This window comes from Microchirus variegatus (genome assembly GCF_963457635.1).
Source record: "Microchirus variegatus genome assembly, chromosome: 21".
Taxonomy (NCBI): domain Eukaryota; kingdom Metazoa; phylum Chordata; class Actinopteri; order Pleuronectiformes; family Soleidae; genus Microchirus; species Microchirus variegatus.
In genome coordinates this window covers 5,617,907-5,635,748 of record NC_139822.1, presented here as the reverse complement: position 1 = coordinate 5,635,748, position 17,842 = coordinate 5,617,907, and the positions used below count along the sequence as shown (strand labels likewise).

Sequence of the window (17,842 nt, the reverse complement as noted above, 5' to 3'; positions counted from 1 at the left end):
CCGTAGGTTCCATAGTGAGGAGGAGACATGCTTATGCTAAGCTTTGAAAGATTTAAAATTCCTACAGTATTTAATGAGAGGAAATGTTAACGCGAAAATGAATCCTCCCGAAAAAAAAAGCCCTGAAAAGCGTCATTCACCACTAACCTTAAGAGAAGCTCCGAGGTGTGAATCAAGAGATGCTTTGTGTTCGGCAGGTGCACGATCATCCACATCCCATCAACCCCCCCAAAAACTACAAGAAAACATGGGAATTATCACAACTAACTTGTTTGACATTCACCTTAATTACTGGCCAGAGGAGCTTGTGTAAATACATAATGACTTCCAGTTTTCGGGTGATATCGTGTTTTCTTAGCCTTGAAGAGGAACGATCAGCGCAGAAACATTTCCTGAGCATTTGCTCTTGGTACATATTGTTCACAGATGTGTAACTTTTCATAGACCAACCTCAGCTGTAATAAAGCCCACACATCTGTTAATTGCTAAATCAAGTCAGAGACCAAAGGGTCTCACTCGGCAGCTGATGTTTGACACTCAGCTTATACAAGAGCAAAAAAAAGTGTATGTTTCCATTTTGAATAAGATAGTATCCCATACACACTGGACTGAGTCTTTTCCACTGGGTGTGGATGAGTGAAGAAACACTTTTTGTTTAGGTTTGGGCAAGATTTTAAGGAACCCCTCAATCAGTAACACTATAAACACACCATTCCAGCCGAGGTGTCATTAGAACGGCTGGAAATAAGGCACAAATGTTGCTACTACTCTCGTCGTCTTGCACAAGATGTGGTTTGATGATTGGACAAGTAGCCCTCAGCCAAATGTCATCTCAGCGAGTGGAAAACTACTTTTCAGAGAACCAAAATCTAAACAGGCATTTTGAGAGAAAGACGCAGAAGAACAATGAGGGTTTTTTCTTTCTTCGTTTCTTTTTTTTGGTTTTGCCGCGGGTTTGAGAGACACCACCACTTTCTCTGAAAAAAAGAAAAGTGGTCACAAGGTAAATCCATCCTGGCTCAAGAACAAATATACAATGCAATTTGCAGTCGTGCACCAGATGAGCTGAGGCCCCGCGGGTGCAGAGGCCACTCTTGTTTCAACATTCAGAGAAAGTCTTTCACTTTTACACACCTCGGTTTGTGTTACACTTTACAGCCTCAGCTGCTGTGTGTTATTGTCCTACAAAGTGCTCAGAATAACATGATTGTGAACACAGCTAAATGCTGCCCCCATCTGACAGCTGTGTACAACTGCATGTCATTAAGAACAAATGGAGAAACAAGAACAAATAGCTTTTGTATTATTTGTTTTTCTGTAATGTTGGAGTAAATGTTGCACATATTTAACTGCTCTGTCAGGGCAGAGTTTGATCTGGAGAGATTAGTTTGGAACTTCTTTGAAAAAAATTAGTTTGGGGTTGGCATGCAGTGCTGGCCCAAGCCTTTATGGCTCTAAGCTGAGGTCAATTTGCCCCTCAGAGCAGGTCAAGTCAGGCTTCTTGGTCTTGAGTGAACTGCTGTTTTAAGTTCTTTACCAGGATTACTCAGTGTTTCATTCTGCCGCTTATCACGGTGGGAAAACTAAAGCCAATTCCTCAGGTAAAAGTGAGGACCGTGATTGACAGGTCGTTAGGGGCAAAGCACAGGTCACTTTACCCACACTCCACTTTTCAAATTCAAAGCCAAAGACACTGAACCTGCCAGTGATCACCACTTATCAAGGTTCACAGATTGAGTCTGTATCTCTATATCAACATTTGGGTTCTATTTCGTCCTTACTGACCACCAGAGGCGGTGCATAAAGCACTGTATATCTCCACCTCGCGCATCCGCATTTTGAGTACCTAATACCAACATAATCACCTGTGACCCTCCACGTGACACCGGGAAGGTTATAACTTCCGGTGTCGTTAGAGGATCTGTTCCCTTTCATCTTCTCGCTGCGCATGTACAGTGTTGCACTTTGTGCTGAGAGAAAGGAGTAGGAAAAACTTCGTTTGCAGCTGGCTGCGTGCAGCTTCGTGCCGACAGTCAGAGCCGCGGGGGAACCCGTCCTCCAGAGGCTGTGGCCAGCTGATTATCTGAGACCAGACGATAGGAGAGTCAGGTTTGTGTGTCGGTGTTTGTTGGTGAAGGCAGTGTGTTCACTCCCTCTCCCAGCGCTCGCTGGCCTCATTGCTCTCAATGTTTGGTGTGTTTATTGTTGGTGTGTTAGCTTTGCTCGGTTCTAAACACCGCTTTTCTTTTGTGTATCTTACTGGGACGGTAGTGTTCTCGCTCCCGCCTCTGGTAACACTATCATTTATTTTTTTCTGTTGGCAGCAGAGCTTAAGCTCGACCTGATATGTTTTGTCGCCGTGGTTGCTGGTGAAGGCAGTGTATTCGCTCCCGCTCCCAGCGCTCGTTGCAATATTGATTTTGCGTTAGCGGTTTTAGACTACCGCTTTATTTATTTATTTGTTTTTTACCTTACCGTTGACGGTAATGTTTTCGCCCCCACTTCCGGTAACGCTATAATTTATTTATTTCTGTTGGCGACAGCGTGTCCGCTAGGCCTGGTTACTATACTTTGTCACCTCGACTGCTGGTGAAGGCAGTGTATTCACTCCCGCTTCCTGCTCTCACTGCCTTATTGCTATTGGCTTTGAAAAAAACAAAAAAGGAAGCAGCTACGAAACTCCGGCTTATTTATATCTGTCGATCGTCTGCTGGTGGAGGCAGTGTGTTCACTCCGATTCCCATCGACACTGCTTCGGCTGCCTTCGTGATGGCCCATCCTTGTGTCGCCTGTGCGGCTCCTCTTGATCCCGAGGATGGCCATGACCACTGCCCTCCTTGCCTCTGTCTCGAGCATTTGAGAGAGGGCCTCACTGACAGCGCCTGCATGAACTGTGGCCTCCTGCCCTGGGGGCTCAGGGTGGCTAGGCTGGCGGAGATGGAACCTCGGGCGACGACTGACGACCCTTCTGCCTTAACTCCCTCCACATCTCCCTCCACATGAGCCCGGCCCGGCCGTTTGGCGGCTGACATGGAGCAGATGAAGTCGCTCCTCCTGGCCCTTCAGCCTGGGACTAGTGGGGTGCTGGCTGGGCTACAGCCTGGCCCCCCTCGGAGAATGCGCCTCTACTTGATGATGCCTTATCACTGGCCGCTTCATCTGGCCTCTTCCATGAGACTGTTACAGAGGACGATGCCTCCCACACATTGGGGGAGGCCTCCTGCTCATCTGATCTGAGCTCTCTGCAGGGGGCAGCAGACACCTCCATGGGGGCTGTCGTTTTAGTCAGGCTTCCTTCTTGTTCAGAACACCAGGTGATGAGATGATGATGTAGAATGAGACTCTGTGATACAAGAGATCTCCAAAACAAAGAGATCTTTATTCTGTTACAGGTCAAGTGTCAATTCCAGGTGCTGCGGATCACCTGGGAGAGAATCGGCCAGATTCCCCAAAAGCTCTAACTTTCCCTGAGCAAAACCACACTTAATAAAGGTTACCTGCTCCTCCTCCTACATCATCCTATGCCCTTGGTTAGCCATTCAACCTCCAGTCTCCTCTAGGGATCAAAGGACAAATGCCAGGACCAATGCTTAACCTAAACTTCCTCCACTTTATGGTCAAACGATGATCCATCTGAGCAGGCAATGCTCAGACAAAATCTACAGACTTCTATCGTAAACTTAATTGTCTGGTCATTGTAAACCCCAGTCACAGAGTATATAAACACAGACTTATAGTGACATATTTGCTGTGTTAAAGTGTCTAATACACTTTAGGGCCATCATGCGTATAGCTCTTGCTCGACTACAGCTTGACGTTCCACAGACAGATTCGACTCAGGCTAGCGCCTTCTTCCGTTGCAGCCCTGCCCCGACCGCGCTCATTGTTCCTCCTTCAGGGGAATACTTGAAGGAGCTTCATGCGTGTTGGAGGGACATGAGGGCCCTTTCCCACTCGACCTCAGATGCCCGAAATCTTAACGGCCATGCAGGATGCAGCACAGGTTGGGCTGAGGCGTATGCCTTTGGTTGAGCCTGCCATTGCTTCCCTCATTTTGACTCCTGATGAGGCCGGATGCAACGCAATTGGGACGCGTATTTCCACGTCCCAATTGCGTTGCACCATCGGCACTTCCTGAGGTTAGCCTTCCGTGGACAGCATTTGCAGAAGCAGGACATGAAGGTCCTGCCGTATTTGGACTGGCTGGTATGCGCACCGTCCTGGCCTCAGGTGGCCCAGGATACAGCTCGGCTGCTTTTGCACGTGGCCCGGCTGGGCCTGAAGGTGAATTTTCAAAAGAGCGGCCTGGACCCATCCCAACGGGTCATATACCTGGGGATGGTTCTGGACTCGGTTGCTATGACGGCCTATCTGGCACCTTGGCATGCGGACAATATCCTCCTCCGCCTTCCCCTCTTCAGGGTTGGCAGGATGGTGCCATTCATTCAGTTCCTCTGGCTCTTGTGAAAGCCGAAAGCTGCTTCGTCTGTGGTGCCTTTGGGCTTGCTGTCTCTGTGCCCTCTGCAGATGTGGCTGAACAGCCTCCACTTGGACCCCAAGTGGCACGGGTACCGGAAGGTCAGGGTGTCTCGGCGGTGCCTCCTCTCTCTGTCCCCATGGGTCGTAATATAATTATTTTCATTGTGGTTCTTGCTGTCAACAGGTAGTGGAACACAGCTCTCCTGAAAGTCGCCTCAATATTCCGCAGCTTGTTGGAACGGCAGATGGCAGAGAGAGAAGACCATCGACTGGCAGACACATATGAGTCCCAATTTCAAAAGCTCCCACAGATCAAGAGTTATCAGCACTTTAGGGTTAGGGTTATTTATATTCAAACTTCTGCATTTTATAAATAAAAAAAATCATGAATGGACATAATAGTGTTCCATGTGAACAGTGAGCCATGTTTTAAATATCCTGTTGTGTGCTTCTATTCTGTCACAGCTTTGATGCCAACAGACCAGGTGTGGTGCTTGCTCAAACTCACAGTGATGCAGAGCCTATCAAGTTTCAGCTACTGCGCAACCTAGGAGTTCTGCCCCCTGTTGACAGTCTTCCCGTCCTGGCCCCACCTGGACTGACCATGGACAGGCAGACGTACTTTTTTGAAAAAATCAGGCCTTTCTGTTCTGATGAGGCAAAAGACTTCACATGCCCAGCACCAAAGATTACAGCACAGAAGAGTAAGCAGAAGAGGGTGCGCTTGTGATGTCATCATTTAGCCTGCATGTGCCAATCAACTGTGATGGACAGTGGGTACAGCCACATTGTGGGGGAGGAACTGGTATTGAAGATGATAATATAGTCCATGGTCTGGAAAATATTGAACTCTCCTTCACACACTTAGATATATATTATTTGCTATTTGAAGTATGTATCTATCTTTCACCTTTCTTGTTTCTCATTTTTATTCAAGTGCTTTTTGTAACAGAAGAATTTCCCTCTGGGGATCAATAAAGTAAATTCTGATTCTTATCAGTCCACTGAAGTACTCAAAGCAAATAACACTACATTGACATGAACTACATTCATGTATTTTGCACACAAGGACATATACATGTTCATGAGTATGAAAAACATTTGTTGTTAATGTCACAACAGAAGAGACTAAATGACCTCTGCTGAAAAACTCCCGATATGTCGACAAAAACTCCAATATTGTGCCTCACGACTAAAAACCATGAGACTTTGAGTCGTGTTTTGTTGATCAGTCTACCTTTCCAACACTTTAAATCCACTTTCAAGGTATGATACCGTTTTAATTTGCTCACCTTCAATGACCTAGTCTGTTTTGGGCAGAAAGGAAGAAAATAATGTGTTTGGTATCACGATTCAGTGTGTTATTTTTTATTTTTTATTTTTTCGTTTATTTTGCTTTTGGCGTCTCCCTCTCATATTTGATTTGGCAGAGATGTGTTATGCCAGATGCCCCTCTTGACGAATACCTCCCAATTATCTGCTTTCGGGACCACCACTGAGTTTTGTTTTCATTTTATTATTGTGTATCTGTCACTCATCAATCTCAACTATTACTTGTTGTTTGCTTGTGCTGCACACACACACCCCCACACACACACACACACACACACACACACAGACACACAGGGAAACCATACTATGATTCCAATGATCCCACGCTGCCTTTTGACATCATCTACCTAGGTTTTTTGTTATTGATTTCTTGCAGCAAAAGAAATGACATACATTTAAATGATTGATTGGTCTAACAGAAGCTCAGGATCCTGGAGACAGGACAGGATTACATTTTTACATTTAACTAATGTTCATAGAGGCTCCAACCACGTATTGTAAGAAGAAGGGCAATTATGTGCATCTATGAAAGAATATTTATTATTAATAAAAACACACTTCAAAACAGTAGTGTGTTTTGTAGTAGTGTGTTACCCTTATAGAGGATAAAGCAGTAGAAGATGAAGATGAGTGAGAGTGAGTGACATTGTCATTCATCAAGTTGATAAAACAGCCTGCACTCATGCAGCTGGTGGTTAAGTGATACTGCTGGAACAAGAAGCTCTAAGAAAAGCCCTGAAACAAATGCAGTGCAAGCACGAACTGAAATTGTGGTGTTCACACATCACTAAGTACTTCTGAGGCAGAATAAAGGGCACCAACCAAGTGAGATATCAAAGCTGTAAGAAACAAACTCTCAGCAGTCAGGGTATTTGTACAAAAACCGAATTATTTAACTTTATTAACATCAATGTGTGTTTTTTTTTTCGCTTTTCATCGACAGTTTCTTTTTAAATTCCAGTTCTTTATCAACAAATAGAAAACAGACCGTGTGTACAACAGATCGAACCCCTACAGCACTAAGCATTCACAAGGTAAAAATGAATATTTTTGTTTTTTGTCAGCGTTTTTTCAAGTGCCCCCGCCCTCCCACCACCACCGACACAGCCACCACCCCCATCACCATCACTGTCGGGATCAGATGGCGCCTCCTGCTGCTTGTGTGGGAGAACATGTGTGCTTGACTGGTGCGACGGCCGAGTGAGGAGTCGTCCGCTTCGATAGGTGGGGTGGGGGTGGGGAGTGTTGTGCTGTTTCTGCTCATCCAGATTGACGACTGGCTTGTTGACGTTACTATGGTTTTACAGTAGATACAATGGTGGTTCCGTTAATACACACTCTAGGACAGCAGGCTCTCTGCACAGTCTCTAGGGTTAGTAGATCAGCAGAGTTAATCCTTTTAACAATATACTTGTGAAGCTGTGTATATATCTTTGTGTAATTGAACATATATATAATCAATCATAATTATATATATATATATATATTTATATTTATAGTTCTATTTCTGTATAAAATATTATCAGGTTTCAGTCCAAAGGGCTGAGTCTCTTTCCCTCTAGTAGGAATGGTTGATTCTGTACAGGTGCCAGCGTTGATGGTTTGAATCCTCAGCCCTCCATTCAGTGTGTGTGTGTGTGTGGTTCAACTCCAGCAAACCGACCTGGCCGATGGGCAGCAAGGAGACGGGAGGGACTTGAAGAGAATTTATATTCAGAGATCGGGGAGGGTTTTTTGTTTTCTGTTAACTACCCTTTGGGTAGAAAAGTCTGTTTTCCTCTGGTAAGTTCTCCGCTGTTGGAGTATGAAGGCCTCAATGCCATAGGCTTCTGATGAAAAACAAACAAACAATAACAAAAAAAACATAGAAATCATGTGCTTTCCATTTCTGTACACCACTCATTTAGTCTTTTGTTAGCTGTGTCACTTGTATTTTTAGCTAGCTACCATGTTTACAGAAGGACAACGTTATCAAGTGTGTGCTCTGAAATTTAGTTTCCAACTGCTGCTTTGTTTTTTTTTATCCAAAATGACAAACAAAAAGGCAATTTTTTTTTTCTTTTGATGTGTTGAATTGATTAAGACCAAACAACAATGTAGTATATGACACATGATATGAACACAACAAAGAAGTCATATGATAACAGAAATCTGACAGCAGCTCAGAGAACAGTGGTCCTCCTGTGTTAGTATCTAAGAACGTGTTTAAAATACATGTCCCTTGTGCTAAAGTACCCTAAAATAAAATTGTATAAAAAAAGTACAGATTATGAAAAGAATGCACGCCCGAGGCTGGACAGTTTAAGACAGAAGAAATGTCTGATGTTAAAATGATTATTAAAAACATCAAAAAAAAAAAGTATACCAAACAATAACATATGACATAATGAATCATAATATTGTCAATCCAATAAAAAAAACACAGAGAAAACAGAGAGGATGCTCTCATAGTGCTACCAGTAGCCTTTGACAATCAGGGAGGTTTGGCTTGGACAGAGCAGGGAGGCTAGGAGCCAGTCTGCCCTGACACATCTGTACAAGAGTTGTCCTATTTGTCACAGTCATTCTAATATTTCTATTATTATTTTTAAAGCAAATATTCACGCGGGTGTTTTAAGTCGACGTGGATCTCTGTGATTGGTTAAACCATCAGCAGTTCTGTGAGCACGTGCCATTTTCCTCGCCTCTGGTAGCTCTGAGGGGGTTTGGGCTTTTAGGGGGGATCCAGTGGGTGGATGGTGGCTGAGATGGGACACTTGGCACACTCCTGAGAGGTTTGACCAGGCAGGCTGCTCGGGAGGGAGTGGTTACGTTGCATAGTGGTCAAAACTCCCCAGATACTCCAAAGCTGCCCTGTAGCACAACTGGTACTGGTCCTGTAGTGACGAAGAGGAGGACGACAGTGAGAAAACAATCACAACAACAGTTCTTCTATTGATTTTGTTACACTTTACTAACCAAACATTAGATGTGAATAATGCCATCACCCATATATTGTATTTTCTAACATGTAACCTTGACTGTATATATATCATTTCTATAATTAATATATGTATTATATACATATTTGTATATGTGTATAAAATATTACATTTATATGAAGTGTATTTCACAAATGCATTCAGTATAATAAATATGATGAATGCAACAGCCTTTAAAACCAGAAAAAGTCATCACAGATATCTCACCACAATATTACGATATATAAATATATCAATACAGTGCACTACTTTAAATAATGAGAGAATCCATTTTTTTTGGGAAATTTCAAAACAAAATAACCTGGAAAACTTGAATGATTGTTCTCACGAGTCAAAGTGAGACTCTTCTTTTTACCTTCAGCAGGACTTTTAATGAGCTGCTTCAATTTACCTTCATTTTTAAAAACAGTTCTCCTGCACCTCTAAACCCCTGCCAGTACATGTGTTTATGTGGAGCTTTACACAAACATCATGTTTAAACAACCAAACTTTCACTGATGTTTAGGGTCTTCTAAGAGCTTTATTCTTACCTCGGTCTGCACCATGGCTGGCCGCTGGGTGCGAAGTGTCTTTACTGTTTGGAAGAGGTCAACCACGCCCTCGTACCTCATCCTCTCCAGCACGATGCTGAGGGTGATGAAGACTCCGGTCCTGCCCACCCCAGCACTGAGGGAGAACAATGGAGACGGTCATTACTTTATTATTTATTACTCATTGTACTTTTAATGAGCAAATCATTTCTGGTTGCTCTGAAAAACAACAACAATGAATGAAGTTTTTCTGAAGAATGTCAGTGAGAGTTCTAATTAACTTTAGGATAAAGGATAGTGGTAGAAGACGAGAGTGAGTGATTATCTCAGTGTTTTGGACATGTGGACATTTTGGATGTGCTGCTTCAACATTATTTACAACGACATAATCGAGCATTCAGTCAACATGAGAGGACGTACAAAACTCATCAGTGCATTTCATGTAGTTCATCTGTGCTATTTATTCCTCCTCACCTGCAGTGTACAGTGATTGGTCCGTCTTGTCCAAACTGTTCCTTGGTTTTGTGTACTTGTCCAATGAAATCAATAAAACCTTCTCCAGTTTTTGGCACTCCTTGCTCGGGCCAGTCGGTGAACTGGAACTGGCGGATTGTTCTGGACTGGCCATCCTGAAGGGGGCAGCAGAGGGAGAAGGAGATGAAGTACATTTCAGTCAATTCAAGTCAACTTTATTGCTAAGTGCCAACAAAGAGATACAAAACGTAAAACAATGAAACAGCAAAACTGTAAAAATAGTTAAAATAATAAAATTCTATAAATTCTAATAAAAATCTAGTCAGATAAATAGAAGGAGAGGAGGAAAAGTGGGTCTTTAAAAGTGATTTAAATGGTCAATAATGGGGCCAGATTTCCTTTAAAGGGATAAATAATACATCTTTCCATAAAGAGGCAGTGAGAGGTGCAGACGAAAACACAGATAAAAAGGTCTGTATCCTGGGTTTCATTAAGCTGAGATAGCTTTAATATTTTAATTGCTAACTTTGACCAGAAAACACTCAACACAGATACTTGTGTCTGAAACAGCTCTCATCAAAAGCAACAAAACACTTCATCAGAGTCTTCCATGGTAAAGGTACCATGGCCGACGTAACTCTGCCGACGTTTTAATCGGCAGCCGTCTAATAATCTAATTTACACCTTGGGTGTGATATGAATAAAGCTAACAACACAATATTGGCAACATTGACACGGTGCACACAGGAGGTGATTCATTAAGACAGACTGAGGAAACAGCTTGACTGAAAACACAAGAAATAGCAAAAGAAATGTTGCTAACATCAACCATCAACAACACACAAACACACACACACACACACACACACACACACACACACACATACACATGCATGCACGCACGCACACACACACAGACTGGTTCTGACATACCCGGGCATCTGTGACTTTAAACTCTCGGAGGATGTACTGGGGCATGTTGTACTCAGCCATTGGATCGACCACAAAGTACTGGTACCTGGCTGAACGTTCTGCTGGCCAGTACTGATGACACTTCTCCTGCAGAAGAAACCAAAAAAAGATGAAACACTTCTATCTGAAGACTTTTAAAATGACAAACATACAAGAGCAGGATATTAGCATCATGTTACAGCATAGTGTTAGTCACTTGGAGTCATGCCTCAGCTCACATATGGAAATCCAGACACACTAATGGTTTTGAAATATCATCTGATTCATCTTCAGTGGAAACATATGACATCATTTGTGTGTGCTCTTATCTGCAGTGATGATGTGCATGAGAGGGTGAAAAAAAAGCTGTGAAAGCCAGAATCACATGCATGATCAAAAAACAACTGCTCAGTCGAGAGTATTATGGATTTAATCACATCCACATGAAGATAAATGCACCGACTTTGTCTTGTTTTTTTTAAAGGAACAGTTTGAAGTTGTTGGAGCTATGTTTATTTGGTTCCTTTGTTGAGGTTTAGATAAGATTTACTGACGAAACAGAACATTTTTTTATACTGGCTCAGCCTACAGGTAATAACACCTGTTGACTGCAGCCTCTTTATTTGTTTGTTCTGGTATATTTGCCTTTATTGGACAGTAAACAGGATACATGAAACAACAGAGACTGACACCCAACAGAGATCCCCAGGCAAAAGAATGATGAAAATCCCTTTAATAGCACCAAAGTAGTAGTTGTTTCTCCCTGTTTCCAGTACATAAGCTAAGCTAAATTCAGCTAACTGCCTGGAGCAGTATTTAGCAGACGGATGTGGGAGTGAAGCTCATTTTCACATTGACTTCTCAGCAAGAAATAAATAAGTGTATATTTACAGTATTCTCTATGGACCGCCATTGTGTCTGGAATAAAGATTGATTGATATATCTCTGTAAAGTTAATGCATACAGTCTCTGTTCAGTGTGAACATCTGCACGCAAACAAAAAAGCAATTTTGACAGCCCTAGTAAGCATGTCTTGGAATATCAAGAATGCAAGAACTTAAGGTCGGCACCCTCCACATCATCAAGGATTTTTTTATAAAAGATGTTGATTTGCACAGTAAAAGTTCTGTATTTTGACTGTTGTCTTTGCATTCTGATTCCTCACTTCATTAGAATCATGAGTAGCTCTTCTTTGTAAACAGCATCATTTTCTGGGGCCATGTCAACCTGTACTAGTGTGGAGTTATTCTACAGTATTTATGACAGTAAAATAGACCACCCTAAGTTAATCTACTGCAGTAATTCTGTTCTCAACCAATAGAAAATGCTATGAACACCTGATTATGCATGAAAAAAAAAATACCGTCATATAACGTGAAACTGTTAGAATTTTGAAAAATTCCATGATATATATTTTTGGTCATACCGCCCAGTACTAAGATAAAGTTATGGAAGGAGCACAACTTCCTCCAATTAAACAGCTCCAAAACCAGCCACCCTGGTTGGCACCCCTCACCTGACCAAATCATCATCCATAACCAGCATCACTTTTTCTGGTTCAAACATCCCCATCAACAGTCACAAATCTTGGTGTTAAAATGGACTCCCAACACACCTTTGAAGCCCATATAAATCACCTCTGCAAGACCTCCTTCTACCACCTCCGTAACATTTCCAAACTCCACCCCATTCTCTCCCTCTCAGATGCCGAAAAGCTGATTCATTCCTTTGTCTCCTCCAGACTGGACTACTGTAACGCACTTCTCATTGGGATCCCCTAGCAAGAGTCTGCAAAGGCTTCAATACATCCACAATTCTGCAGCTAGGATCCTGATGAGAAACATGAGCACATTACCCCCATTCTCCACTCACTCCACTGGCTTCCTGTCTCCACCAGGATTGAATACAAGGTTTCCCTCCTCACACAACAATGCATCCATGGACATGCCCCTCCATACCTCAAAGAATTATCAACCCACAAAACACAACCCGCTCCCTCCACTCCACTCAGTCAAACCTCCTCCACATACCCAGAACCAGACTCAAGACCATGCCGCCCCACGTCTGTGGAATGCCCTCCCTGACACCTTGAGGGCAGCACAATCCACTGACTGTTTGAAAAAAAGGTCTTAAGACATTTCTTTTTAGCAAAGCTTTTGGTCCCCTTTAGAGTTTAAATTTTAAATTTTTTAATTTGTTTATCTTTTTAATTAAAAACTGCTCATCCTTCTTTTTGTTTTTAAACTGTAGCACTTTGAGGTGGATGATGAAAAGTGCATTACAAATAAAATGTATTATTATTATTATTGAATGCAACCAAATATTAAAGGAATTCCTTCCAAAACTACTATTGAGGGCTGGAGTGAATTAATATTTGAACAGTGTGAAGCCGCAGCTCAGTATGACTCCAGTGAGCATATGATGATTGTTCATCCACTGACATGGTCCAGTGAGCGTCTCGGTGGTGCATGCGCTTTATGTATGTAAGCTACAGTATGCGTTTGTGTATTTACCCGTCCCATCTCTCGTAGCTTGGTGAGCATGACGACGATGGTGGAGTTGTGTTCCCACAGCATCCTCCAGAAGTCCTCGGTGGTCTCAGCCAGTGGGCCCTGTGTGGCCAAGTAGGCCTTTTGCTGTCTGAGGACACAAACACAGAGGAGGCAAAGACTTAACTCACATTACATAACATACATTTTATGTTTATGGAGCTTTTATAATTGCTACCACCACAAAGCAATAAGCAGAAAAAGGTTTAATGATGAAGGAGAGCTGTTAATCCAACTAACAACCCAGTATTTAATAAGAGACAGAATATAATATGCAACACAAGTGAGCAAATACATTCTGACACAAATCTATTCAAATAAAACCGAAGGGCTGTGCAGCTTTCTGTCTTTCTCCACTTTCCTTCTATGAAAGCAACACAAAACCATCTGGTGGATATTTATACACGAGGCACCTTCAGCGGAGTGACTTGTGGAAAATCTGTTTCAAAACCAATAAAGGCTTGTTGCTAAAAGCATTCAGCTGCACACTGAAGATAAAGTAATGTGCTATTGTCCTTGTACTCTCTGTCAAAATGTCAGACGACAAATTCCTACACATTTAATGAACATAGCACATAATCCTTGGCAGCTATCACCATCACTGAGCTATTTTGGTCTGTCCAGATCCTCAGCTTCTTCCTCTCTGTAACACAAGAAAAAGAGAGAGAGAGCGAGAGAGCAGTTGATACGCTCACAGAACTACCGATGAGCTCATCCACTGAGATGCCAGAGCTCTGCTTGTGTCCTACGTGACTTTCGTCCAGCTGAGCAATTACTTTGTGAAACAGCAGGTGGCAGCAGTGCACTGATCAAAACACACTGTAGGAGCTGAGTAATGCATGCACACACTCACGTTTTGGAGCACATGGAGGTTTGTGTCCAGGTGCTCACATTTACACATGCAGTTGTTTCACGTGTATATTCAAACACACATATTCTTTCACTCTGAGCCACAGCTAACGGAGGTGCTGCAGGCAAAGCACTAATATGGAAGAGGGAGATTAGAATAATGCTCGGGGCCTTGCTCAGACAAATGAAGACAAAACAGATTGGCAGAGAGGAAAGGAGACATAGTGTAAGAGTGGGGGGAAAGGATACAGCATGAGGAATCAAATTAAAAAAGATGAAAAATAGGGGGGAAAAGAAAAATGAAATGCAAAGGAGGTGTAAATATACAGAGTATAAAGAGAAAAATGCAGAGAGGAAAATGTGAGGAGATGAAAAGAGTGAGCACTGCACTCTCCAGCTGGTCAGAGGAGAGAAAAAGGAAAGGGAACTAAATGAGAATGTGGGAAAGGGGTTATAAGAACAGAGGAGGCAGACAACACAGCTAAGCAGGGTGCTAAATTTAAAATTGATGGGGTGGACCCCTCTAACCTACCAATAAAACAGCCCCCAGTCAAAACAAAAACAATTCTAACTGTATCACACAAAACTGAGTTCCCTGCACACACTGTCACGACGAACACCCTGCCAAACAGCACAAAACTCACTATGCATCATCCCACAAGACTGTAGTGCTCCAGGACACAGTGTTTCATTTCAACCTCATTACAATGCTAAAACTCCAACTTGCATCAGAGCATATCCAGTGCTTACAGTCCTGTTAGCATAGCTGGAATCAATGGTTTGCCTCTCTTTAGCTTAGCATATTATTGGCTTTTCTAGAAGGCGCTGGGGTGAAGGACACTGGAGGCCCCTGTTTAGTTTTTATTTATGCCTGGGCTTTAAATGCAGCTTAATTACACAGTCTGAGGTACACACAACAGGTTCCCACCTGGTGGGAGGAAAGAATGAGGAAGGAGGTGAGGAAAAGACAGGAAGGAGGAGCACAGAGACAAAAACATGAAGAGAAAAAAAGGGAAAAGCAGGGAATCGGGAGAAAAAGGGGGAGGGATGAGTTAAGAAAACACTTCATTACATTCTCTCCTGCTGCAATTATGACATTTACACAACAACAACAATAGTGGGTTGGCCTCTATGGAGCATCTCTTCAACAAACAGCATTGGGGGAGGGCTGAGGTGTTGTCTCTGTCATAGCCGGGTGTGAAATAAAAACTGTATGGACTGAATGGCATTTCATGCCTGCTAAATCCATCTCCTCACAGCACACTTCAACCACACAAGAGCCAGATCCGTCTGTACTTATATAGATATAAAACAGAGAGCTGCCGTTTCATCTTCCTCTGTCGAGGAAGCAATTTGGACTCACAGAGCACACAAGGATGTGCGGTGGCTTCGATATGAAAGTGGCAGCCGCTCAGCGAATGAGAGACGCATCAACAGAGCAAAGAGTAGTTCTTCCAACCTGATAGTGTCCACTGCGGCCTCATCCTCTGTCCCCTCCTATACATTTTTATCAAATCTGCTGAGAATACCTACTGTATTCTTCACACCTGACAACCTCTGATTTCCAGAGTGGGCTGTCACAGTGCAACCAAGAAAGTGTTAGGAATTTGTGTTGTGCTGGCTCTGTGACTTCATATGTGAAAATAAAGTATTGCTGTGTAAGAGCTAGCTCTCAGAACTGATGTCTATTGTGGTATTTGATCAGTCACATATTAAAAATGCACAGACCTAGGACAAGCCTCAACCCTTCCTACTGCTCAACACCATCATCAAGTTGACAGTCGAGTCTTTGGAGGCGGGGGCATGTTCTATTAAGTCCAGTTGAAATTGCAAAATAAGAATAAAACACTCCAATTTGGAATTGCAGGTTAGATAACTATAGTAACATTTCTGCTAAATAAAGATAGCCACAACATTTCAAGATATGGATAAACTTTTGCCCTAACAATACTAAATATGGCAAAACTGATAAACATGTTTCTATGATTCAGTTCTTCCTTTTCATATGAGATATTCATAATCCTCAGCAATCTTTCAATTCCAATGATACATTGTATTACCATCACTGTACTTGAAGTCAGATTTCAACAAATTGTTTTTTTTTTTTTTGGTATTAGTTTTTTTTTTCGAATTGACATTATTCATATTTTGCCTTCAGTGCGGTCCAAGTTGCCACCCTCACCATCAGAGTCATTGTATTAAGCTCAACATGTGCTGACCTGTAGCCATCGATGCAGCTGGCGTTGATGTAGTCAGAGCCCTCGACACCACGGATGGGCTGCAGGCAGACGCGGGTGGACTCAAAAGGCATGATGTTGACCAGGCGGTTCTTGAACTTGTTGCAGGGGAGGTTGGCGCTGATGAAGCGTGACGTGTGGGCTTTGGAGTTGGCCAGTCTCTGTTAATTAAAATGTTGGAAGGAAGCAGACGGGAAGAGAAAAGATAAATAAATGAGTGACCTGTGACCTGAAGTCAACAAAGAAAAAAATCAACATAAATAAGAAATTCAACGGAAGAAGAGAGTGAGTGATGTTCGTCGCTCCAAAGGGTCACACACATCATAGAGACTCCAAGCGGTCTCTTCCAAAGCAGACTGGATAATTTCTCTACGTGTTTTATCCCCACATAAGAATAATGATCTATATGACGAGGATGGAGTACAGTCGCGATGAAGTGCAGGTGATCCGAGCAGATCTGAGTAAAACACGGTGACAGACTCTGAAGAGCAGAGCGCACTTTTCATTGTTTTTACTCCGTGGTCTCAATCTGTGTGTAGAAGACACTTTAGCGCTGTAATTAAGGGAATAACAGATGCATCAGATGAGCTGATGTCTTTAGTTAACTGCTCAAAGAGAGATAATGTTCTTTGGTGTGAAGTGAATGCCGCGGAGAGAGACTTTCCAGCATTTATAGGTGCTGTTCAACAGTGTTTGTTGACAAGAACATTGTAACTGTAATAATGACGCACTTGATAGTGTTACTTGGGTTTCAATCGGCACCTGGACAAGTGTGCGCTGTGCCCATTACATGGGGGAACATGCACCCTTTTTTCCGTGGTGTATAAAAAAAACTATTTAAAATAAATAAACAAGCAACGCGGCCCGCCAGGCTTTACATATTTTTAATTGTAATCCAACTAATAATCCCAATTTTTTCCAGATGTATCTGTAATCTGATTATGTCTTTTTTTTCTGTAACTGTAACGGAATACAGTTTCTGTTTTTTTTGTATCCTAATTACCTAACGCCGTTACATGTAGTCCGTTACTCCCCAAGCCTGACCAACACATAAGCCAGGGCAGGGGTCAGACCTGGGGTCAGTCAGTCCTCTTCACTTAATAACACTCTGCACTGTGACGTCTGTTTCATTTTCTTTGTGTTGACAGCACAGCAGCCACACAGCCTGCACTTTCTACCACGTACTTCTTTGTGTTTATTACATCCAAGTGTCTCCTGAGGCCAAAGTGCGACATACCTGGGATCTGTTTTTGTTTTTTTTCAGTGAACCAAGCAATGGCCATTTAGAAAACCTTTACAACAACTCTGTTACTTGACAATCAAGAATAAAGTTCTTAATATGATATGATAAGAAATGCTAATAAAATATAACTACGACTGAAAAGACACTAAAATTATAGTTTAGACTAAATGACACATTTTATCCTCTTCAATATCATTACACCAACTGTTCTCATGTC

General features: G+C 42.5%; 1 protein-coding gene across 1 annotated transcript in view; it reads right to left on the bottom strand.

Annotated features, from left to right (window-relative positions):
* Positions 1–8,223: 8,223 nt before the first annotated feature.
* Positions 8,224–17,842, bottom strand: part of LOC310942299 (receptor-type tyrosine-protein phosphatase F) — a 133,039-nt gene continuing 123,420 nt past the window's right edge. Inside the window, exons 28-33 of the mRNA XM_083907659.1 lie at positions 16,365–16,543; positions 13,261–13,387; positions 10,730–10,855; positions 9,797–9,951; positions 9,323–9,458; positions 8,224–8,687 (exon numbers count right to left, since the gene is read on the bottom strand). Coding sequence (XP_083763785.1) covers positions 8,619–8,687; positions 9,323–9,458; positions 9,797–9,951; positions 10,730–10,855; positions 13,261–13,387; positions 16,365–16,543 — 792 coding nt within the window. The 3' untranslated portion in view covers positions 8,224–8,618. The remainder of the gene's footprint in view (positions 8,688–9,322; positions 9,459–9,796; positions 9,952–10,729; positions 10,856–13,260; positions 13,388–16,364; positions 16,544–17,842) is intronic.